The 26404-nt window shown below is 38.7% G+C and overlaps 1 protein-coding gene across 1 annotated transcript in view; it reads right to left on the reverse strand.

Moving 5' to 3' along the window:
- Window positions 1-402: 402 nt before the first annotated feature.
- Window positions 403-26404, reverse strand: part of LOC128741694 (protein vestigial) — an 82191-nt gene continuing 56189 nt past the window's right edge. Inside the window, exons 4-7 of the mRNA XM_053837661.1 lie at window positions 16580-16671; window positions 16324-16502; window positions 16166-16239; window positions 403-512 (exon numbers count right to left, since the gene is read on the reverse strand). Coding sequence (XP_053693636.1) covers window positions 463-512; window positions 16166-16239; window positions 16324-16502; window positions 16580-16671 — 395 coding nt within the window. The 3' untranslated portion in view covers window positions 403-462. The remainder of the gene's footprint in view (window positions 513-16165; window positions 16240-16323; window positions 16503-16579; window positions 16672-26404) is intronic.

The following is a 26404-nucleotide window of genomic DNA, read 5'->3' on the forward strand; positions in this document are numbered from 1 at the left end:
GGAGCAAATGAGTGCGCGACTAAAACATTCTAGAACGAAAACTTCTTCGACTCTTTATCACTGATCACCTGCGGTATATGGTGCAGAAGAATGAAGAATGTTGCTTCATTTTATTAAATTCCGTTTACACAGTAATAATAGCGTGAACAGATAGTGTACGATTATAAATTATTTAGTTTATATATCACTAAAATCACTTCAAAGTGCTTCATTTGTTTTTTTTTGTAGAAACGTTTGTCTTTTGATTTTCACTACGTCAACGACGCCAGACGGGAGAGTCTCCATCTCCATCTCCATCTCCATCCTTCCGTACAGTGGTTTTCTTTTTTGCTGATCCGAACATCACTGACATCCTCCACCGGAAAGGCTGAAGTTGACTTTGTTTCGAATTTTGTACCCATAGTTTTAGCCGAATAATTCGATGCCTGCTGCCTGCTTATTTTACGAAATTTTACTAACTATCTAGAACCAGTACAAATCCTTCGACGATTCCTGCACCTGTGCTTCGAGTCCTAAAAGAAAGAAGCAGAAGAAGGGAAAAAAATTAGTTTAGTAAAGTTTCATTAAATTTAGATAGAATTTCGAAACGTTGCATGACCACTGTTTTCCATTTCCATCGGCAGGATTTTTTCCCTCAACTATAAAGTAAAGTAAAGCAAATGCGCGAATCAAGCCGAGAAGAACCACATCGCACGTTCTTCAGCTCCTTATACCCCACACTTCAGCAAGCAGTTTCCAGTGCGTTTCGTTTATACACTACATGCACTCTTCAAAGAAACCCGATGGTGTAGTTTGGGTGAAAAGGAGAATATTACGGTTATCTGTGTGTTGGCGCACACAGAATGTGTTCTCGAAGAAGTAGTCGTGCAACTTGTGTGTGATAAAAAGGCGTGTCTTTCCCGTCGGACTGTGCGGCCCCAGGCTTCGAATGCGATTGGCCGTGAGCGATGGCTACCGATGCCATAAATTATTTTTAATTATAATATTATACACCGCTCCCTTCGTCGGTCGTGTCGTGTGGCTTTGCGGTCCGGCCGGAGTGGTGGGGCTCGAACAAAAGTGGTTACTTTGAAGGTGGCAGAATAGTGGCCATACATTTTCGTGCGACCGTGGCACAAGCACAGGGAAGCGAAATGCTCATTTAGTAAATTAATTGCACATTGGCGTGTCCGTAATCTATGCTCCGCGGTGCGGCTTGGTCACTGCCGCTGTGGTCGACCAGCAGGGCACGGCCCTCGCTTACGAATTGCAGCGGTCATTCAGAACATAAGCCGATGATTTCTCAAGAAAAACAACTATGCTGGAAGCCAGTAAAGAAGGGAACCGAACGCGAAGGAAAGTTTGGTACAAAAATTCTTACCATCAAATCGTGGCAAAAAGGGAGGGTTCTGCTGATTCGCCCGTTTTTCTGTGCGTTTTGTGCTGTTTTAATTAGATTCAGTCTAAGCATTCATGTTCAGTACCAATTATGCTCCGTACGGGCGGTTATAGATCAAAGGTTTTGGTTTTGAAGGAAAATTTCACGTTGCCGCCGGTGGCGCTGTTCATGCTCGTTTTTTTAAGTTGAAAAATGGGCACTTTGTGGAATTAATTTGTTTAATTACTGGTAATTATATCGATGTGCCAATGTTTTCAGTTTACAATATATTTTTGTTTTATTTGTCAATTTGAGTCTCGTTTCATTGATTTGGATAACAACGTTTCTTTGTAATCTGGTCTCCGATGCCACGAAATATAATGTTGCAAACAGGCTTTTGTTGTCAATTTTACTTTGTATCAGAAAAAGCCAAATTAAAATCATATTGCATTCACAACAAAAATTGTGTTATTTTGTTGATTGCAAAATTCCTATGACTCTAGAATCGTAAAATCAGGAAAAAATGTAAGGAATGGCATTCTTTACAAGTGTCTCTTACAAGTCGAGACGATACACAGTTCAATTTGCATTTGAAAAGACAAAATGAGCGACAAAAGCCTGGATGGTATTAAATTTGACTATGATTAGTTATATGCCTGAACGAACAATATAAGCTAAAATAACATGAATCATCTAGCCACCCCGCAGCACAGGCATGAGGCTTTATCAATGATTTACGTTAGTCCGAGCCATTTTTGTCAGTGTCAAGTAAAGGATCTAATAAATTATTGTATTTCCATGAGCAAGCCTTACCTACCAGGCATCGTTAAAAGTCCTATACGACGATACGACCACGCAAGACGATGGAAGCAAAAACTAATATCAAAGCCCCGGAACTCTCAACAGAAAGCGTTCGCAAAATTTATGTGACATATGAAATAAAAGTTTGTCCCTTCTGCAGCAGCGAGAGATCCTTTCTTCTAGGTAGGACAACGCCTCTATACGTAGACGGTGTTCGCACTGCCCGTTGCTTCACAATGAACGCTTGGGTTGTATAATATAACTCAACAAAGGACAACTTTTCACTTGGCGTGTCCTGCCTGGGTTCCAACATGTCTGCTGCCATATGCGAGTTAGACTAGACTGGCTTTAATCTCGTACAGCATAACAAAGTGTAGGGAAAACGATATGCTTTCCCTGAATACGGGAGGTAATTTAACTTCATTCCTTTCTGTATGGCATAGAAGTGGTGTTTAATTTTCCAACTGGGCCAATTCAACGTTGTGTTTATAGTATCCGTCTACATACGTCTAGAACAAAAATTGTACTATATTGAAAATTATTGGATTAAACTTTTTGGCTATGCCGGCCATTGTTTTCTTTTCAGTTGGGAAACAAACTTTTATTTTATTTTTCTACAGAAAGAAGGTGACATTTAGAAAACAAACCGACTAATTTGACTAAAGTCAATAGTGAAATATTCATAAAGAATAGCGATTCGTTGCAAACACCTAGTTATATATACCGTATTAATAACACTTGCAGTTTACTGTTCTAACAAAACAGATAAAAGTAGCGTGCACACTAGTTTATTCATTAGGTAACATCCTAATTCAAAAACAGTAAAATTTATCAATAAGATTTGAAAAAAAAGACTGAACGAGCAAATGCAGGTTAAATACAAAGAACGGATTCTGCAAACAAACAGAATTCCGTTCGTGGATTGGCTGAACTGTTGAATTATCCACGCAAATCTACGGTGTGAAAGGTCCTGAAACGGTTTGGAGAAGGTGTGACCGTCGACGAGAACCCCGGAATGGACCGAGGTTATCTAATTATAAAATTCACTCGTATGTGTGAGCTCTTTTCGAACGGATCTCGAAGTTGTAATCGAGAAGCGCGGCGAAAATGGAAGGAGTTTCGCCTTTCTTTGTTTGGAAAGCAAAGACGATGCCGTATCAAGAATTCCTCTCCATTGTACTCGATCCTCGGCTACTCGTTGCCAATCCGTCTCGGAACATGCAAGGCTGCTTCGACCTGGGCCCCCTATTACTGGTGCCGGTGAGGTTCTTGAAGAGAACGGATTTCACTGGAGAGTCGTCCGGCATCCTTGCGACGTGACCGGCCCACCTTTATCTCACAACTTTAGCCAGGTGTACGATAGAAATTTCTTCAAGTTGTGGTCCTGCACACGCCACTTTCTGCTATCCGTTTGTACTCCGCTAAAAATAGCCCGCAAAACCTTTCGTTCAAATACGGCAAGTGCACGTATGTCTTCCGTAACCAAAGTCGTAAGGACTGTCTCAAGTCCGTACAGGACTACCGGTCTGATAAGCGTTTTGTACATCGTCAGCTTTGTGCAGTGGCGTATGCTTCTTGATCGAAGCGTCTTGCGGAGTTCAAAGTAGGCTCGATTTTCAACTTGAATGCGTCATTGGATCTCCTTACTCGTATTATCGTCGGTGGTGACCAGAGATTTCGAATATACGAATTCATCAACCATTGTCGTCAATAGTTACTGTCCGTGGAAGCGAACGTTGCTTTCTCTGAAGCCTTTTCCTACCATATATTTGGTTTTCGATGCATTGATTTGTAACCCAATCCTCCTAGCCTCCGTTTTCATTCTGGCGTAGATTGCCTCCGCTGTCTTAAGTTTTCTAGCAATGATATCGAGGTCGTCTGCGAAGGCTAGGAGTTAGTTACTCTTGCTGAAAATCGTTCCTCCGTTTCGATACTCGCTCGCCGAATCACACCTTCAAAAGCGATTTTCAGGAGTAATAGTACTTGATTCTCGTCGTTAGGGTTATGTTGTTCAATACTGCTTTGTCGAATTCTGTTCTGCTTCCTTTTCAGCCCGAGTTACAAACGACAGGACATGGTGTTGAAAGAAGAATGACACGTTAAATTTGTTTGCGTACTTGTATGTCATTCTACGTACGAAGATTGATCCTTATTAGTTAGTCCGATGCTGACAAATCGCGGAGAAGACTTATCGAGAGTTTACATCTTCTCACTAATAATAGAAAAAGCCTTATTCGGTCTGCAACGAAAACTCCAGCTCCGCAGGGCTGCTAGCGAATGAACCGCACTTTTGGAACTTCTTGTTAAAGCAACTTATTTATGACTGAAATTAGTCATATATTGGTTGTCAGAACTGCTTTGTAACAATAGCAGGATTGTGTGCTAGTTTGGCTCGGTAAAATACTCAAATGAAATCGAACTATAGAGTAAGGAGGGGTAAAAGTACGATGCGGGTAAAAGTGCGATTCAATGATTTATCGGTGCAGATTCCGAGTAAATTTTTTACATTGGCATGGATGGGTGACTACTTTGACAGCTTGTATCTAACGTAAACTTTGGTTGCTTACGAAGCATAGTTGCTGAGTTATGAGCAAATGTTATTTTAGAGCGGTTTTGATGTAATTTTTCGTTATACGGCAAATACGATATCAACAGGAGGATATTACTTGTTGAAAATCTATACCAGCGTTTTAGATCACTCACATATCTGTTTTGAAAATACGGCGAAAATAATTTACAAAATATATTTCAGTTTTCCGTAATTTAATCTAACCCCGTCAAGTGCCTAGCGGGGTAAAAGTTCGATTCACGGACGGGGCAAAAGTGCGATTCATGGACGAGGCAAAAATACATAACTAATTATATGAAGCCTTAGGCACTATACTACAGATACTAGAAATGAAAGATCTGTAGAAAACTGTGTGCTCTACAGATGTTGGCCGAAGAAAAACAATGTGTTTCCGCTGATGAAACAGAAAACAAACGTTTGGAAAAGTCTCGATCTAACGGAGGCTGCAATACACCAGCGCAAACTAGAAAAGGTGAAAATTGAGAATATTCCTTACCGACACATAACGTAGATTGAAGATAATATGGTTCTGTTAGCTACTGCTGGGCTAATTTCATGGATTCTAGCTTCGAACTTTTGCCCCGCGGTATTCGAACTTTTGCCCCGCTAGTGGGGTAAAAGTGCGAATCAGCACTTGATCAGAAGAAAGAAGCATTTATTTTGCAAAACACTATTACCGCATATGATTTATAGTTGAATGTGAAGACATTGAGTTACTGCATCACTATAAAATAAATTGTGTTGTTGTCCATCTTTATATCTCACGTAGATTGATGACATCTTCAAACATCGCACTTATGCCCCGCCCTACTCTATATGTTACTTGGTACAGAAGGTCAAGGTAGGACAGGTGGTAATGCACGCCGATGCCACTAGTCATCAATATTCACTTTTTAGTATACGTGCATGTTGCACGTGCACGTGCAATTCATAGGAAAAATTTCTGCTTGTTTGATGCAAAAATTTTGCTATTCCGTCCATAAATTATAAGCATTTAAAACTCAACCCAAAATGGAATGTACAAGTCGTCTCCAACTAGTTTTTTACGCGAAGAATATGATCCGTATACATCAAAATCATGTAAACATAAACACCGTAAATCCCGTTTATCTATTTTTAATTATTTTGGCATCAAACGAGAGATTTTAACACTGCGAATATATCTGCGAAATTTCATAAAAAATTGGTTTTAGCGGTCAAAAGATACCTATTTAAAAATGATTGATGAAATTTATTCAAGAAAACTACTTATATGAATCAATGGGAATAAACCTCAAAAACGCGGTAACATAGTAAATAGTGTAAAAATGTGTAATTTTTCAACTGGTGTTTCTTTGGAGCAGTTTATTAATTAATATAGCACATTTTCTTACACTATCAGGGTGACCGTAAATCCTCTTATTAGGGTGACATACATTTTTGTTTTTTTAAATGCGCCCAATAAAATATAATGACTTCACAAAAATGGTAGAACACACTAAAATAATCAAATTTGCTGCACATAGTAACAATCTGTCTCTTACTGGTTGCGAGCTATAATGATTTGTTTAAAGAATTCCCTTTAAAATCAATTCTGCTCAAAAACTGTGCACACGATTTTTTTGTTGCTTTCAAATGTTCTACAAAGCTATTTAGTTAGTAGGTTAAAATATATTCTGAAGATTGTTTATCGCTAAGATGCATATGGATGATAACAAACACGGTCTTAACAAACAGTTCTCGGGTAATTTTTCAAATAGACCTAAGTGACAATGAGAGATTCTCTTTGGTGTCCCTCTCTTCCGACTATTACGAGAATATAAATGCAATTTAAAGAAAAGTTTCAAAACATTTAGCTAACTCGATTCCGGCAACCGATTCATGCAAAGCTGATGTATTAAAATGCATTAGTATCGCCGTAAAAAACGAAAGAGAGGAGACGCGAAGACAATCTCTCATTGTCACATAGGTCTATTTGAAAAAATACCCGAGAGTTGAATTAAGTTCCGAAAATGTGTCGATTTTTAAATGAGCATTTCCAGCTCAAAATGCTAAAAACCATTTTCTTAACGACTATTTTTGATTCTAATTGGAGTGTGAAAGTGTTAAAATGGTCTCTTTCTAAACCTAATATTTCCATATTTATCTATAAGCAAATGAAAATAAAAATGTTTGACAAAACCGGTCTATCCTGCTAAAAAGGAGGTACTACCATTAATCGCGGGAAGTACCAATTAGCACCAAGTTTAGGATTTTTGCTTTCTGACCTAAAACGAACAATCTGACAAAATTTGGTTCAAATCCGTCAAGGTCGATTATACAGTGATCGGATACTTTGCATGAATTGACTCTAATACATAATTTTTAGATTTCGCATTTGCAATAACTTGAAAACGGCTGGGCCTAAGAAACAGTTTATATAAGAATTGAGTTCAAAATGATGCGTATAGAATTTGGTTTTGTTAGTTTTACAAAAAATATGAGAAGGAGGATCCATAGGTAGCTCTTTACCAGATTTTAGGGCATTATTTAAGCTACCTTTAAAAAAATAAGGCAAACAGGAGCGGATATTTTGAGAAAATTGACATTTTATGAAGATTTTGAGAAGATTTTTCTTTCAGTGTAATTTTTCTGAAAATACCTCTGATTTCCCACAACTTTTCCTTTGATGGCATTTCGATCAAATAAATAGTTACAAGATATAGTTAAAAAAAATAATCTCATTTTCAAACACGTTCTTTTGAAAAGTTATTCTTGGCGAAGAAATGATGTTTAATGGAAAATGAATCCTTGAGTGGTATCCAACATATCCGCAAAACTTCATTCCAATCAAAAATAATATTTGAGCTGGAAATGCCCATATCAAATGACGAATAAGATAGTATAACCAAGGTCCCTTCCACCAGGTGGAATGAATCGAGTTTTTAAAGAAAGAAATGATAATAATGCAATGGAGACGCATGGCATTTGGTTTTTACCTGTAAGAAATGAATATTTATGACAAAGCCAAACAAAACACTATGGGTCTCCATTCCGTTATCGCCACTTTATTTCTTATCTTTTTTCTTTTTTATCTTCCTGCACTTATAAAGAAATAAGCCAATATTACTAAAAAGTTAATTAAAATACCCTTCATTTAATTCTAAAATCATACCGGTCTGAACGTATCTCTATTAGGAATGACCATTGTTTATTAGTGAATGAAGACAACTCGATTTCGATGAAATTTTAAAACCAGATTTTCAAAGAATAGGGTCAAACAGGTGTAACAAATGTAATAGAATTATACAATAACATTACATAATCTAGAATGCACATAAATCGCTTAGTATTTTTATATATCTTTTGAACTTAGGAAAAAAAGTCTATTAAAAAACACTAGTTTTAAATTTCCTAAAGAAGTACAAAAAATTTGAACAAAATCAAGACAATTTTCGATAATACTTTTTTCATGGCGTTACTGTTATACGCTTTTCTTTGTCTGGCATCGCAACTTGTAGTAAGTCACTACAAAATACATTACTTTAACGCGTTTTTCGTTCTCGTAAGTGTATGGCCCTGCGACATTCATCAGACCGTGCAAATTAATTGCACCGCTTTCCATCAATTCGTTTGATTATCATCAAGACAGAAGCAATAATTTACCGCAATCATCACTCATTTTTGATATCGAAGAGCTTCCAGTATTTATTTGCCAGATTCAATTCAACACATCGCCGCCGCAGCCGCTGCGCCCGACTACCGACGGGGAAACACACAGCAAAAGCAAAAATCAACAGGACAGTAGTCGCAGCCGGAATGTACGGCTTGTCCGCACTGTTTTGTTCCAGAATGTGATCTGAAATGACAGTTTTTTATCATTTTAATTCTGTGTCCTTCGCCTGCTCCTGCTGGATATCGCGCGCTTCGAAATCAGATTCTTCGAATTCCATTCTCTTGATTTGATGTTTGCTTAGAATGCTACTGTGCCTTTTCGTCTGCTGATCGTCGTTAGAATTCTGACTTGTTCTAAGTAATTAATGCCTCACTGACCGTTCTCACTGCGTAATGGAACAAAATCGTGCATCGTACACCATACGGGTTATTGTGGTGTTTAGAACCAGTCTTTGAGACTGCAGAATAGCGAAAAATGCTAACAGACATGGTTTCTAAATAGTTTTTTTTATTGGCCAAAATTTAAATCGATTTTCTCTGCCGCGGAACAATGCCGCTTCGATTGTGCAAAAATTTTAAATCCAATAAACGACACCAGAAGATATGACGAATCTTTCCCGCGAAGACAAAGCGGCCGCGATGAATCAGTCCGGTCGGAAAACGAACGGAAAAACTCGTCCAAAACAAGTTGAATCTTCAAAATATGTATTGTCAAATCTACATTCCGCTGTCGCGGCGTCACCATCGCCGATCTTTGTCTAAAACGTGATTTGCCGCGGCGGAATCGGGACACAGTAGGTATGTACGTGATAGCGGGGCGGCATCTCGAGGTGGAACACATGCCGGGAATGTCTGACGGCGGCGCGGCGGCGGCGAAACGACCCGTATGTGGGATGCGATGGACCGACAAATCATCGAATGTATCAAACATCATGAGCGTACTATACTATCAACGGCAAGAAGATTGACGAACATCGCGCGATAGGAATCTCTCCGTCATCGTCTCATGTCTCATTCGGTGATGCCAGGAGAGGGAATGCCTTTCAAGTGATTGAACATAGTGAACTTTGCCGTTGTTTGATGTGAATATCTAAGCGAATGAGCCGTAGAGTTGTAATTGTGCATGGGGAAATTTTCTCTACATATTGGGAATTGTTTCGATCCTACATTATTTAGAATTGCAATCTTACGTTATGACACTTATTGCCTGCTAACCGATTTTAATAACGTAATTATGAACAAAGAGATAAATATGGCAAGAAGATCAAATTTTCTTTTTTTGCTTAACTAAGTGGTTAACACCATCGGTTTTCGATGCTTTGATTTTCAGCCTAACCCTCATATAGCCTCTATTCTAGGTCTAGGGTAGATTGCCTTTGCCGTCGCATAAGTCATAGCGTCAAGGACGTCAGTAAAGGCTAGGAGTTGGATACTTTTGCTAATGATTTGATGCCCGATCACCGAATCACTTCTTCAATAGCGATATAGAATAACACAGAGGTGTCCTATAACAGGATAATCCATCCACTTGCGGTAACCCTCTGTGCGACTTTAAGGAGCTCTATCGTAGCTCTTCGTGCTCGATTGTATCCGAAGTTGCCTTTAAATCCACCAAAACATGAAAATTAGATCCATAGTAGCACGGACCCCCATGAAACCCACGTTCTTATAGATAACCGCGTTGTTTGGGGGAAAGCTGTATGTTGTGCTAACGTGCGCAACAGCAAAAGAAAATAAAACAAGTGGGGCTCCAATAAATTCTTTACCATTCCGAAGGGTGTACGACACGTAGAACAAAAAATGTGTTCGTCGTACTAGCTTTTCTTTTTGGTGCTTGTGTACTACTACCATGTTGCAAAAAAAATGGCAAATGTCTCCAAATTTTTGTCACCAACCAGTACATTTAACGACCCTGGTAACGTACATTGGCCTCCACACAACGCACAATGGGAAAAAACAAGCTCGTAATCCCAATAATTGGAAGCCACTGGTTTGAAATCTTACAAGATACCTATTCCTATGTAAAAAATGCAAGGAATCGATTGGTGCTAGTCTTATCTTGTCCAGACCTTGGGAAGACGTCCATTTCGCTCTATTATGCTTAAAAATCATGTTAAAAGCTAATTAAACATTATAAAAACTTATTTGCCACCCATGAAATGGACACAAACAGTTTCCAATTATTGTCAAAACATCAGAAGAATTATACCCCATCCATTCCATTCTGTGCGAAATTCAAGAGTAGTCCGTTTTACCCAATTCACCCTACAATAATACATAGTACAGCCTAATTAAAGCGATTAAAACTAACTCAAAGGCCGAGGAATAAACTTGAATAGCACTAATTCATTTGAATAACATCAGAAGAGTTGAATGCCGTTGATTTCGCACCGTGATGAATTCACAATCGGTCCGTTTTGCCTGATTCTCTCCTAGATCCACAAAAACACGTTCATTTGCCATTACGTAAAAATGCGTAATTTTTGAACAATGGTGTCTTTAGAGAGGTTTATCAATAAAATACAGCGCATCTTTTTAAACTACTAGGGTGATCATAAATTCACCTATCAGGATGATACAAACTTGTGTTTTTTTGAATACGTCCACAAAATTTTTTTTCTTCAGAAAAATTGTAGAAAACACTAAAATGGGTAACTTTGCTGAATATAGCAACGAATATAGAATATACCATTTACGAATTGCTTTTACTTACTTACTTATGTGTCCATGTCCGCCGGTCCGGCAGAACAAAGGGATGAAATCAGAGATCTCCACTGCTGACGGTTACCCGCCATGGCTTTTACCTGTCGCCAGGACAGGTTCTCGTCTACAGCCCGGATGTCGTTGGCTAAGCTCCGTCTCCATGAGCCTCTGGGTCTGCCTCTTCTACGCTGTCCTTGTGGATTCCAGTCGAGTGCTGCTCTGCAAACCTCGTTCGCTCCTTTCCTCGAGGTGTGTCTGATCCACTTCCACCTACGCTCACGAATTTCTGTGGCTATCGGCCGTTGATGACACCGACGATGGAGTTCCTCATTGGATATCCAATTATCAGGCCACCAGGCACGAATAATATATCGCAGGCACCGGTTAATGAATACCTGCAGTTTTTGCGTTGTCTCCGTTGAGACGCACCACGTTTCGCAGGCATACAGCAGTACGGATTTAACGTTTGAATTAAAGATTCGGGTTTTCGTACGTAGAGTGATCTGGTTTGAGCGCCAAATGTTTCGCAGACCTGCAAAGGCACCCCTGGCCTTCCTGATCCGTGTGGCTATATCAGTCTTGGTACCACCATCGGGCGTTGTTTGGCTACCAAGATATTGAAAGACGGCTACCTGCTCAACTTGTTGTCCCGCTACTGTAAAGTTGGTGGAATTGTCAGTGTTCACTACCATAGACTTAGTTTTCGCTACATTGACTGTGAGACCTGCTGCCTGGGAGCTCTCGGAGAGGTCGTCTAACTTGCTCTGCATATCGTTTCGGCGTTGTGCGAGCAAGACAATGTCGTCGGCTAGGTCGAGGTCATTTAGCTGCTCCATCGTTAGAGGATTTCAAGGCAATCCTCGATTTGGTCTACTGTCAATTGCTCCAACTAATATCTCAACCATAACGATGAGAAACAGAAGCGGTGATAAAATGCAGCCCTGTCTCACGTCAGCAGTAACCCTTATGGGGTCGGACAAGACGCCGTCGTGCAAAACCTTGCACGAGAACGCCTCGTACTGAGCCTCGATGAGATGGACTAGCTTATCTGGAACTCCTCTACGCCTAAGTGCGCCCCAGATGTTTTCGTGATTGAGTCGGTCGAACGCCTTTTCGAAGTCAACGAACACCAGCAGAAGAGAGTCCTGGAATTCGTTGATCTGCTCCAATATAATGCGGAGCGTTGTGATATGGTCTACACATGATCGGCCAGCACGGAATCCAGCTTGCTGCCGCCGGAGAGTAGCGTCGATCTTCTCCTGGATCCGGTTGAGGATTACCTTACAGAGTACTTTGAGAGTAATACAGAGCAACGTGATGCCACGCCAGTTACCGCATTCCGTTAGGTCTCCTTTCTTAGGGACTTAGGGACCAATATGCCCTGCATCCAGTCCACCGGAAAAGTTGCGGTTTCCCAAATATTGCTGAAAAGCTGATGCATCATCTGGGCTGACAAAGATGGGTCAGCTTTGAGCATTTCGGCTGAAATACGATCTATCCCTGGCGCTCTATTGGATTTCATACTCTTGGCTACAATTTCATCCAGCGATGGCGCCTCCGAGTTGACGCGATTAATTCGACGAACTGTAGGCGTCGTACGCTGCTGGTTTTGTTGGTCTCTGACATTTGAAACTCGGAAGAGTTGTTCAAAATGTTCAGTCCATCGCTTTTACGAATTGCGAAATACAATAATTTGTTTAAAAATCATGCATAAAAATCAAACCAATCAAGTTATTGAAACCTTACATCGAACTATTTTTATTGTTTTTAGTTATTCTCCAAAGTTATTACCCCGGCCTTTGAATTAGTTTTATTCGATAATTAAGTTTTACTATGTATTTAGAGGCGAATGGCACAGAGGCACAGTATAGAATGGAAGGAATATGATTCTTCTGCTGTTTGGACAGCATTTGGAAGCTATTTGCGTTCATTTCACGGGCGACAAAGAAGTTTCTATATTATTTAATTACCTTTTATCGTGGTTTTTGGGAATAAAAAGGCAGAATGGACCACTTCCAGAAGTCTGCACAAGATGGGAGATGGTACCATCACTAATCATTCCTTGCATTTTGTACATAGGAATAGATATCTTGCAAGATTCCAAATTAGCGACTTCTAATTATTGAGATTACGAGCTCACGTTTTACGAGATTACGAGATTACGTTTTTGCCCATTGTGCGACGCTCGCAAATTCTAGTCTTAACAGTACCAAACTCATATATTTATTGTACACAAATCATCTATTTCGGCTGCAAAATATTACTGTAAAAGACACTCAGAAACCAGCATACTAACGCAGTCGTTTAAAGTTAGGCTTAGACTTTTTATTAAGTTTCCATCCAAGTAATAAGTGAATACTATTGGATTCGAGCAACGTGTATACGTTATTGTAGCACATTTTACGTGATTTATTTGTAAGCTCTAGTAAGCGTAGAGCAGAAACACCACAAAGTTTGCAGATCGCTTTGAAGCTTTAAGCAATTCTCCTTTCTTTTTCTTTTTAGATAGAATAGTTTCACATCGCAAGTGTAAATTCATATGAAAGCATTGTCAATTACGGTAGACAATTCATTCAGTAACAGAATTAACAAAAGTGGTCCTAAATGACCGCCTTGCGGTATCCCTGATGTTACAGCCTAAGGTTCCGGTGAAAAATCTATGGATCTATCTCCTCAATGTTTTTCTTTTCCAATACCAGTGTGCGCGACAACGGTCAACGCCTCATCAACCAAAAGTTTCCATGAGTTGATAAAGCGTCTTGATACTAGAGCTGCATTAAGGGGACATAAACGACTAAAAATTTTGAAAAAATCGTTATTTTTTTATTACAGATTTTGATTCTGCAGTCTTTTCCACTTATTTTGATACTAAATTTGTAATAATCCGACCACGGGAAGTGGCGGAAAAACGATCATTCACATAAGCATTCCAGTGCAGCGTGGAACAACTTCGGCAGAATAAAACACCGCTCTTGGAAAAACACGATCAAACTTTATGTACCTTTTTCTCAGAAACTACACAAAATATTGGAACAAACTTTTTTTTGTTTTGTTGGTAGTAGCTTGGCAAAGACTTTTATAACTTTTGAGGTTTGTAAACGAAACACCGCCAGAGAAAAAAGAAAAAGAAGGCAAAATTTTGTTTTTTCAGCCATCTTTTCTTCTTCTTTTTCATTTTTCTCAAGCTGTGTTTCGTTTACAAACCTCAAAAGTTATAAAAGTCTTTGCCAAGCTACTTCCAACAAAACAACAAAATGTTTGTTCCAATACGTTGTGTAGTTTCCGAGAAAAAGGTACATAAACTTTGAAAATCGTGGTTTTACAGGAGCGGCGTTTTATTTCGCTGAAGTTGTTCCACGCCGCACTGGAATGCTTATGCGTATGATCGTTTTTCGGCCACTTCTCGTGATCGGATCATTACAAATTTAGTATCAAAATAAGCGGAAAAGACTGCAGAATCAAAATTTCATAAAAAAAATTATGATTTTTCAAAATTTTTAGTCGTTTATATTCCCTTAAACAGATTGGTTTACGGATGAACCAGTCAGTTACAACAAGTTTTTAAATGCTTGTTAGGAATTCCAACCGACTTGAATGGATCAAGGGTTACAGGCCGTGCCGAATTTGCTCTTCAGTGAAAGTAATAGACTCCATCGTAATATTTTCCTGGTAAGGGCAGTTTTCGTTGTTACTCTCTGCCGGGATTTCGATTTGAAAAAGCTGAGCGACACCTGGCGGTCTCGACCCGATGATGTTATGACTGCCTACTTGATTTGGAAAGCTTTGCTTCTACTCTTCCTTTCACTGTTGACAAATCTCCAGAAGCTTTCTGTATCACTTTTTATATCGTTTTGAATTACAAGTATTGCGTATGCTTGGCAGGGTGTTTTTACATTTCTTAAATTGAATTTCAGACATTCCATTTTTCTTGCGTATACTTCCTATATTCGTTCTTCCCCAAGAAATTTCGAGTAATTCAGAATTCACGGCCTTAATTGATGAGGCGAATCATTTTTATTGGACATCCCTATTTTACTGGGCACTGAGTTATGGTTGATATCCTATCCAGCTTTTTACGCGCTATAATGGCGGACGCTATAAATTGTGTTCGTAATATGTGAACAATCTTTTTGACAACTCTGCATACATCAAAACTAGGCACTCTTCTCCTGTACGGCAGTGTTGCTCTTTCTTTCGTATACGCAAAAGAAGGAAGGCAATAGTTTTGTTTACATTTCGCACAGTTTTGCTTTCCTTCTTTGACGTAAACGAAAGAAAGAGCACGGTAGTGTTGCAAGAGAAGAGTGCCAGATTTGATGTATGCAGAGTTGTCAAAAAGATTGTTAGCATATTACGAACGCAATTTATAGCGGCCACCATTATAGCGCGTAAAAAGCTGGATAGGGCTTTTGCTACACACACATGCAAGACATCTGTTGGGCACACATTGCATATTTTCCTATTCGATGCAGCAAAAACGTGCTGGATAAAATTATCATTTTTTCTAAAATTATTTATCATTTTAAAGCAACTAATAGTCAAGGTAACCGACAAATGTTCCCTGAAATATATGCTGACTTTTGGTAACTAGGATTTAGGTGAATTCGCGTTAAATCGGTGTCCCAAATATACTGTTTTTTTGTAGCAATATGCGGCATAGGCTAAGTTGAAAGTAACGGAATATAAAATTGGTTTTAGCATAATAAATTGCTTTCTTAGCCGAAAGCAACTGCTGGCTATTGATATTTGTTTAATTTTATCCCGCTAATTTAGGTCATAGTTACATTTTTGATCATTGCTACCGCGTCTTAGCTTATTTGTTGAAAATAATTTTTTTATTTAGTAAACAGATATATTACCTTGCCATATGTATGAAGCAATTTGTAATGTCTGTTTTAAATGAAGAAAACAAATCATTTAAAAAATTTTGCTCTTCCCAGCCCGTGTGTTTTATATGGAGCTGTCACTTTTGCCTGCCCAACAGATCACCAATACATATGCACTCTGCAAACACCCTATTGATAACAATATGGCAGAGTGATGACGTTTGTTTTCAAATATATATAAAAATATTATACACAATATTGTTTTTATCTACATACCTGCCATTGTGGGATAACTAGAATACGCTGCTGCACTTTCCAGGGCGTGTGCCGCTTGCTGGTCGTGGTGAAGCCTGCCGAAACAATTTGTTTAATTCATTTTTATCACAAAGTGGATATATTATAAAGTATTAGATTAAAGAAAAATTACTCCATACCTAGACGTGTGTCCGTATTGCTGTGGTAACCTCAGTAAGCTGCCATACTGCGCCATATTGTGGTGGTAGGCGTGCGCGTGGGCGGCATGTGCGTGCGCTGCGTGGGCATATGAACCGTAGTGGGCCGCGTGCCACGGATCCGTCGAGTAACCCCCGTCGGTCGAGTAGAGGTCGGAAACCTGTAACGAGCGAGACCGATGTTTGTTATTTTAGCGTACCGCTTGTGATTATTTGTAACGCCAGAATCTAGTCTTACCTGGTGGTGTGTAGGCGCAGGAGTAGGATGAACGTAGTTGCTATTCCAGAAAGAGGGAGGAAAATTTCTACTCGACATGGAACTGTAACCTTCTGGGACGAAGAAAAGACAAAAAAGAAAGAAAATATTTCGGTAAATTCGAGAACCGTTTAACTGAGTATTTAAATAGTCGATGTAATTCCACTTTCAAGTCCAAATGATGTTTTCCACGAATCTTATTTACAGTACGTTGCACAAACCTGATGAGTGACATTTTCCAACAATCTTGTCCACTGAAATCGATGTTCCATTATGTAGTGCTCTTTATGTATGTTCTGCCGAAAACTCAGCATAAGTCACGAAATGAAGACAGTAAAAAGCAAGTTGAACCGATCTGGTTTGCCATACGTAGCAGATCGGCGTTGTTGTTGTTGTTGTTGAACAGAGAGGGTCGTTTCGAGTTTCCCAGTTCAGCCAACACCAAATGAAATAACAATAACATTTAATCGATTTCCAAGAGTTGGAAGCTGTAACCTTTCAGCATCCTGCTGAAGTAGCAGGAGTGGGTGCAAAAAGTTGTACAAGCACGAATACGAAAGGAAAACAGAATTCCGACGAATCGGAGAGATACAAACGGCGGGAAAAGCGAGCGCTTGATGCTTGTTCAAACGGTTTCATGCGGGGTTTTGTTGGGGCTGGGGAGGTTCGAGTCGGGGGGTTGGATTCGGGAGTTAGCAAGAAAAGGTAAAGTTCCTTACTGGTAAGCGGTGCAGATCAAAAGAGTCGGGGCAATTTGGACAAAATCATGGCGGCGGACGATGCAAAAGATGACCGTTTGTTGGTTGAGAAGTTGAACATAGTTGTGATTGCAAACTGCTCGAGATTGGCAAATTTGCCAGTCCGTTCGCTGGGAGCCAACGTTGCTGTTCAAGCTTGTGTCCTTCGGACTTTCTCATTGTACGATTGTTTTGTGTGTTTGATGTTCTTTTTTGTCAGGGCAATAGGATAGAAATCTACTATTTGACGAAAGTTGAAAGTTTTGGTAAAGTACAACAACGCCTAAATTATAATACATATATTATGTGATTCGTTAGTTATTTCATTGCGATCAGCAATATGGTACCGTCAAAAATTTATCACATCATTACTGCTTATTATAGAAACCTTAGTACAAAATATACATCTTAGTTTGTCTGAGTTAACTCACTCGACTCACAGCACACAAGTAATTAAAGAGTTCATTTTGAAAACCATCCTTACTGGCAAGGGAAGTTTATCGTACATGATGCCCAGCGCTGGAGTTCAGTCTTAAGGAAGTTCCTTCCTCCGGTTGGAGAGAGAAATTTCTTCTGATTACCGGCACCGTTCTTCCACAAACGGTTTCTCCTTCTGTCAATCGGTTTATTTTAGCGTAAAATCGGTAGCTGTTTAAATCCATTATGTGGTGATCAAAGAAACTGGCTGTGTGTCTTATGTATCCGAGTCAGTAGGAAAACTATATCAATAAAGAACCCATGTCAGAAAAACAGGCAGGTTCAAACTTCTATTTGCGTGATTTTTCTTGGTGTACCAAAGACGAACACTGTGTGTGTCTGTTCGTGTGACCGAAAAAAAATTCACTCGAATAAATTCCTAGCATTTAGACAAGCAAATGTTCATTGCGCAATGTTCAGTGAGAAATTTAACTTTTATTTATTACCATTTCACAGAACAGAAGCAAGGTTTATTGTTTTCGCTCTGTGTGCAAAAGTTCAAGCTGGCAGAACGAAACTTTTGTTTTCAGTTGTCTGCAGTTATTTAAATCACTTACAACGACGGATTTGTTTATTTCTGGTTTTATTGCTTCAAGAAAAATTAATGATGAAGCAAAGGTAGTAAAATGCGTATTCTTCTGACAATTGTCGTTTTAGACGAACCATTAAAAATATTTTAAAACAAAGCAAAAACAGCTAGCAGATGAAATTCAATTTGTCCGCTCGTTAAGCGGTTCGTTTAAAGTTCCTAGCTGAATGGCAAATCTACCGTCAAGATTAATGAACTTTAAAGTTATTTCTAATTGCAATAACAATTGCTACAGCAAAGAACAACATGAACATTATACTAAAAAGCTCAATCTTAAAAATCGCAAACTTTGCAAAAAATAACTTTCTCATGTCGAGTACCACATTCATGTTTTCTTTTTCAGTTATTAGGTATCATTCTAGTGTTGGTAACTTTTTCTGAAGCGTAATTTAATTGTGTTCTTGCCAAAAAATAATTGTACTCTATTGAAATAAACATTACTGTGCTAATTACTGTGCTCCGCTACACATAAGATGGACTGATTTTCCGTTAGTATGCACGAGCCACGAATCACCTTCGCTAGATAGGATTTGCCCGTTCAATTAGGGCAATCTTCGCAAGCGTACTTCATAAAGACTATTCTAGTAATTAGGGTACGACTCAATAAACTAGGTGATAATGGCTACGATGACAGCAATTGTTCAACCGGCCACCGGTTAGCCTTGCTCACTTTTTCCGAGGAGTCCGGCTAGTGAATTAATGACCGGTGCCGACGGTACTTCCTGTGGTCAACCCGGCAGGCATGTGAGATGTGTTTGTGTTGTAGAATTCCTCGGATAGTTTACACGGATAATTTACACAGCGCTTGCTCATTCATGAAATTCGCTGGCATCAAAAATCCACTCTCCGACTACTATTGTGCGATGCTGATGTGGACATCAACCGGTAGGAATGGGGCCCAGATCGGTAAGAGTGAAGCAAAAAAAAAAGTGAAAAAACAGACCCAGATATTTTGACTATTTCATGCATCTGAGCAGTGCAAATATTTGAAATAACGTTATCGCTCGTGACGCGGCTGTTGAGCAGCCGCGCGTGCTCGCACGCTTTGAGGGAATACGGATGAATTTGCCGGGGCAGCACCACAATCGCAACATAAAACTGACGGTGTCAACTCCAATCCCAGCGTGTTGTGCGATGATTGTTTTTTCAACTCAAAATTTTCGTCTTCGTAATTGATCTTTTTAACAGTGACATTAAATTTAGCGGAGAAATTCGTCGAATAAATAAACATTTTCAGATATTTCGGTTGCCTCACCCGAAGCCAAAGCATTCCACGATACGGTTGTTGAGCTCAATAAGACGCAGCAGCGGTAGCGCCGGCAGGCTGCTCATACCAAACATTCGCGGTCAAACGCGAAATCTTCTCGCGTTGTTTGCGGAGATCTTTGCATCTATTTAGTAGAGCTCGCTAAAATGTCAACCATTTTCAGCGCGCTTCGTACACGCCTCATCCATTTACGTGTCGGCAGTGCATTTGCGGAACGTGCAGTTATAAATACTCAGAAGACTTGTCTAGATTGCGGAAAAGTTGTCGATTTATTTATAACATTATATTAATTGGAATTGAAATCTTATAGTTATTGCTTCTTTTTCGGTGATTTTTTCGACGGATCCCAAGCTTCAACCTTTGGAATGGTAGTTGAATACGGCATATAGGCATGCTTAGTTCCGGATGGATTTTCACTGTGATCAAGCATCCACGGATATTTTGGACGTTTTCCATCCCGATTCGGTGGCCTATCGGTACTATGGTGCATCCAACCGAACCACTCCGCCGGCAGTTGAGATGCATCGTACGATTCGCCAAAATGTGGTGCATACTCTACCCAACGATCCCGGCCGAAGAACTGCGTTCGATTTTCGTAGTACCTATTGCCATACTTATCCTCACCTACCAGATAGCCGGTCTTCAACGTGCTCATACGGTACAATTTTCTCAGACACGCACGTATACCGCCGTTTTCTCGAATAAGATCTAAAGCTTTCCCAAGTTTATCGAGTCCAATGTAGCGATTCATCCTTTAGCGTTTTTTTACGGTTTGAAAAACAAATTCGTTGCAAAACTGGAATTTTGGCGCACAGTATAGGTTACTAAGATCAACAAAATGTTACTCTACGCTGTCATGGTGATTTAAGTTGCTTAAAATATGTTAATTTATTAAGTCGTGGTTGACACCACCTGAGACGCGGAGACTTTTGTTGTTTAATGAAGCCCAGATAATGAGAATTGAAAGGTTATTAGTTTTCGTCATTTTTAGCATTGTCTAGGAGCTACAGTCAACCGGCGCCCCCGTTTTTAGACTAAATGGAGACACCTTGTTAATCACAAGCACAGCGTTTAAAGAATCGAAGGCGCTTCCTTCCTGTTTTGTATGTTTTTTGGGTTTTGTGTTGGATAATTTCAACAAGACAAACATTTTCTATTCTATTTGCAACCAGACCAATCGTTCCAAGTGGAAGCGGCGTTCGCAGAAATTGGTTTATGTTTTCGTGGCTCGTGACTTAAGGGGGACCCTACTCCGGAAAGTCTTTAAACGCGTTTTTCTCTAAACCATTTTTTAGCTGGTGGTAGGTGTATCTCAAAATCTAATGGGTTGATTTAAAAAAAATCTCAGCGTGTAAAAAATATCTATATTCTTATGTACCTAGCTGTTTTCGTCGAAAATCACCAATTGAGAGAACATAGACTATTAACTATGTTCTCTCAATTGGTGATTTTCGACGAAAAATGGCCACCATTTTTCATTGTTTGAATCTTTAAAAATCGGTACGTTATATTTTTGATATCGACCTCCAGTTTAAAAATCAACATTGAAATCCATTCTTCGATAATCTGTTGGTTCCGGCACGTTCCGCCGCCAACGAACTGCTTTCTAGTGAGCATCGCACAACTGCCAACAGCATACTAATAACTATTTTTGCACCCAAAAAATACAAAATACATCTTCAAATATAGCTAAGCCAATAACCAGAATATCCTACCACTTAAATTTAATTCCAACATCCGAAAAAAATCACGAAAATCCATTATATTTCGACCTGGTATATTTCGTGGTAGGGTCCTTCCTGAATAGAATGAGTTTACTTACTCACTTATGTGTCCATGTCCACCGGTCCGACAGAACAAAGGGATGAAGTCAGAGATCTCCACTACTGACGGTTACCCGCCATGGCTTTTACCTGTCGCTAGGACAGGTTCTCGTCTACAGCTGCAATATTCAATCTCTTTCTGCAAAGCCAGCAATTTCCTAGTCATTGGAATTCGTCTTTCATGTTTCCGGTTTTCAAGAAAGGTGATAAGCGTAACGTGAAAAACTATCGAGGAATTGCGTCTCTTTGTGCTTGCTCGAAGATTTTGGAAACAATTGTTTACAATTATCTTTTCTTTCGCGTGAAAAACTATATATCCACATCGCAGCATGGATTTTTTCCAGGTAGATCGGTTTCTACAAATTTGCTCGATTTTACTTCTTTGTGTTTGCGGACTATGGACCAGCTAGATCAGGTTGACGCCGTTTACAATGACCTGAAAGCAGCATTTGACCGGGTCGATCATGGTATTCTACTAGCTAAGCTTGATAAACTGGGAGCTTCAGCAACTTTTGTAACATGGCTTGCCTCTTATCTACAAAACCGCAAAATGGCTGTGAAATTAGGTGCATGTTTGTCTGACTGGTTCGGAAATGGTTCAGGAGTACCCCAGGGTAGCACTCTAGGACGTTTACTATTTTCGTTATTTATAAATGATTTATCCCGACTACTACCACCTTGCACACGATTGTTTTATGCTGACGACACTAAAATTTACACGACCGTTCGTACACAAGTGGACTGCCTGAGATTGCAAGATCTGATCAACATGTTTGCGGAGTGGTGCGATTGTAACTATATGACGATTAGCATCCCCAAATGTTCAGTTATTAGTTTCTCTCGCAAAAAGCAAACACTGATTCATGACTACTACATCTGCGGCCAGCTTCTGTTTCGTAGTAATGTTGTAACTGATCTCGGCGTCGTGCTAGGTGATCGGTTAACTTTCCGACAGCACTATGATATGATAATCAACAAAGCTAATCGCCAACTGGGACTGGGACTTGTCATAAGAATTGGAAGAGAGTTTCGGGATCCAGGTACATGGCGTGCACTATACTGTTCACTGGTGCGATCAATACTTGAAACAAGCTGTGTTGTATGGGATCCGTAATTTGAGTTTTGGTCTAGGCGAATTGAGAGCATCCAAAAACGCTTCGTTCGGAGTGTATGTCGCACATTACCGTGGAGAAATCCGGACGATCTTCCACCCTATGAGGACCTTTGCTTGTTAATCGGTGTCACTTCGCTGGAACAACGACGGAAAAACATCATTGCCACGATGGTACATAAAATTCTAGCTGGAGTGTATGACTATCCATCTATACTTTCTTCGCTTCAGTTGCATTGCCCTTTCCGACCTCAACGACACCAAGAGCTTCTACGAGTAGGAACACGGCGTACCAATTATGGTCTGAATGAACCAGTCCGGCGTATGGCTGTTACTTACAATAGTCGACATGATTTTAATTTTTGACAGTTTGTTTATGTAATTTACGTTGTAATTCTGTAATTTGTAATTATTTTATATTTTGTAATTTGTGCTGTTAAAAGATGCTGGGTTTTTATGCCGCTTTGAGGATGAATAGTTATTTCTACTCAAAGTGGCTTTTCCCAGCCACAATGTTTCATTTAGACCATTATGGTCGGTTGGAATTAAGATAAATAAATAAATAATAATAATAATAATAATAATAATAATAATAATAATAATAATAATAATAATAATAATAATAATAATAATAATAATAATAATAATAATAATAATAATAATAATAATAATAATAATAATAATAATAATAATAATAATAATAATAATAATAATAATAATAATAATAATAATAATAATAATAATAATAATAATAATAATAATAATAATAATAATAATAATAATAATAATAATAATAATAATAATAATAATAATAATAATAATAATAATAATAATAATAATAATAATAATAATAATAATAATAATAATAATAATAATAATAATAATAATAATAATAATAATAATAATAATAATAATAATAATAATAATAATAATAATAATAATAATAATAATAATAATAATAATAATAATAATAATAATAATAATAATAATAATAATAATAATAATAATAATAATAATAATAATAATAATAATAATAATAATAATAATAATAATAATAATAATAATAATAATAATAATAATAATAATAATAATAATAATAATAATAATAATAATAATAATAATAATAATAATAATAATAATAATAATAATAATAATAATAATAATAATAATAATAATAATAATAATAATAATAATAATAATAATAATAATAATAATAATAATAATAATAATAATAATAATAATAATAATAATAATAATAATAATAATAATAATAATAATAATAATAATAATAATAATAATAATAATAATAATAATAATAATAATAATAATAATAATAATAATAATAATAATAATAATAATAATAATAATAATAATAATAATAATAATAATAATAATAATAATAATAATAATAATAATAATAATAATAATAATAATAATAATAATAATAATAATAATAATAATAATAATAATAATAATAATAATAATAATAATAATAATAATAATAATAATAATAATAATAATAATAATAATAATAATAATAATAATAATAATAATAATAATAATAATAATAATAATAATAATAATAATAATAATAATAATAATAATAATAATAATAATAATAATAATAATAATAATAATAATAATAATAATAATAATAATAATAATAATAATAATAATAATAATAATAATAATAATAATAATAATAATAATAATAATAATAATAATAATAACTCGGTACCGTTCGAGGAGGTGAGGACTCAACGGCGCTTAGCTGCAAGCGGCCGAGCGGGTTGTAGGTTGCGGATAACTAACGGCCATTAGATATAATGGTTAGTTGCGAATTAAATAAGCAATCCCGGACAAGCAGCGGGGATGGTCTATGGGTGTGGTGGGGCTCAACAGTGGGCTCTGTTTAGTTTCCATGAAAAACCACAATACCTGAACGCCAGTCCTGACAAAGCGAGTAGGTGCCGCTATAAGTGCCTTAGCCCATGACCTCACTAGCCGGTTAGACTTCCGGAAAGAAAAGTCAACCCAATATGGAGTACAATTTACGGAATAGAATAATAATGCGATCGCCCGAGGAGGGAGCCCCTACTGGAGCTGGTCCTGGAACGGGGGACAGAGCGAGCGGCCAGCGGCTGGAGGAAGACGTGGTGCAAGAGCGACCTTCCAGTCAACGGGCTCAGCCCGTACACCGAACGCGAAACCGAAGAAGCAGCAACAGACACCACCAAGGCAATGCTGCACCTGCTAATGTTGCTACGGCTGACCGACGTCAGTCGCTCACCTTGGCAGGCCGCCAACGGCAGCGGATCATGTGGACGAGGGAGATGAACATGTATGTGATCCGCTGCTACTACGTTTGCACGAGGTTGGAGACGGATATGTCCGGCAGGCCTAGAATGCTGGACATGTTCAATGAGCGGTTCCCTCGATTTGCCAACCAGCTTGACCGGAATAAGCTGTACACCCGACGACGAGCAATATTGACAAACAACATGCTCACTACCGCCGAGTTAGACAGCATCAAGCTGGAAGTGCAAAGGGAACTAGGGAGTACAGGGAACAGATCGAGCGATGTGTCGAGTAGGAGTTCTGTTGGGCACGATGCAGCACGGCGGGAATCGACTGCATCCATAAACATGTCAGTGGAGGAACCATCATTGCATGCTCCAGAACTAACAATGGACCAACAACGACAACAATTACTTGACGAACTAGCTTTCGAAATGAACGCAGCGGTTACACAATTTCGGGGAACAGACCCCTTATCCCGACACCGGATACCAAAGCTGCAATATTCCTTCCGGCTAACGAATGCAGTAAGAATCCTTAACGAGGATGTTTTGCCACTGTATACTGAAACCGCTGAGAACCTTGAGGAACTGCAATGTATAGTGTATTCCGCAGCTGTAGCCGTTGTGAGAACTATGTATTCCGCAGCTGTAGCCGTTGTGAGAACTATGGGAGTACGGACCTTCCCCCCAGGTAATGGTGAGGCCCATGTACGCCCCCAAACACGAAAACCCGCATGGATGCTACGACTAGAATCTAGGATAGCATCGTTGAGGGTGAAGATAGGTCGGTTAACACAATACAAGAGGGGAAACCGATCAGGAAGGCTGGTTCGTCAGGTGAAAGAAATCGTCAAGCCCGCAGAGCTCCTAAATCTCAGTGAACTCAACATCACTGAGATCCTCGACACCCATGTACAAAGGTTAAGTGCTCTTGCTAAACGGATGCGACGTTATGTTGAATGTTCAAAGCGGAAACAACAAAACCGGATGTTCAACACTAACGAAAAGGAGTTCTATAACCACATCAGCAATAACAAAACCGATTACAGCGAGGGACTCCCAGAACTTGGCGAAATTACACAGTTTTGGGCCAATATATGGGAGAACCCCACTCAACACAACAATAATGCGATGTGGTTGGTAGAAGAGGAAGAAGGCAGTGGTGAAATTGAACGCATGGCCCCCGTAGCAGTGACCGCCGAGGATATCCATGAGGCTACACGGTATACCAGGAATTGGGCCGCACCAGGACCAGATTTTGTGCACAATTTTTGGTATAAAAAGTTCTCTGCAATCCATGGGCGGATGGCGGAATGCTTCAACACGGTACTAAGAAACCCCCAGGAGCTGCCAGAATTCATCACTAAAGGGGTAACCTATCTTCTACCCAAAGATCGGAACACAACTAATCCCGCCAAGTACAGGCCAATAACATGTCTTTCAAGCCTGTACAAGGTGCTCTCGTCGGTAATCACCCAAAAGGTGCAGTACCATTGCGATGCA

Source organism: Sabethes cyaneus, chromosome 3, assembly GCF_943734655.1.
Source record: "Sabethes cyaneus chromosome 3, idSabCyanKW18_F2, whole genome shotgun sequence".
Classification (NCBI taxonomy): domain Eukaryota; kingdom Metazoa; phylum Arthropoda; class Insecta; order Diptera; family Culicidae; genus Sabethes; species Sabethes cyaneus.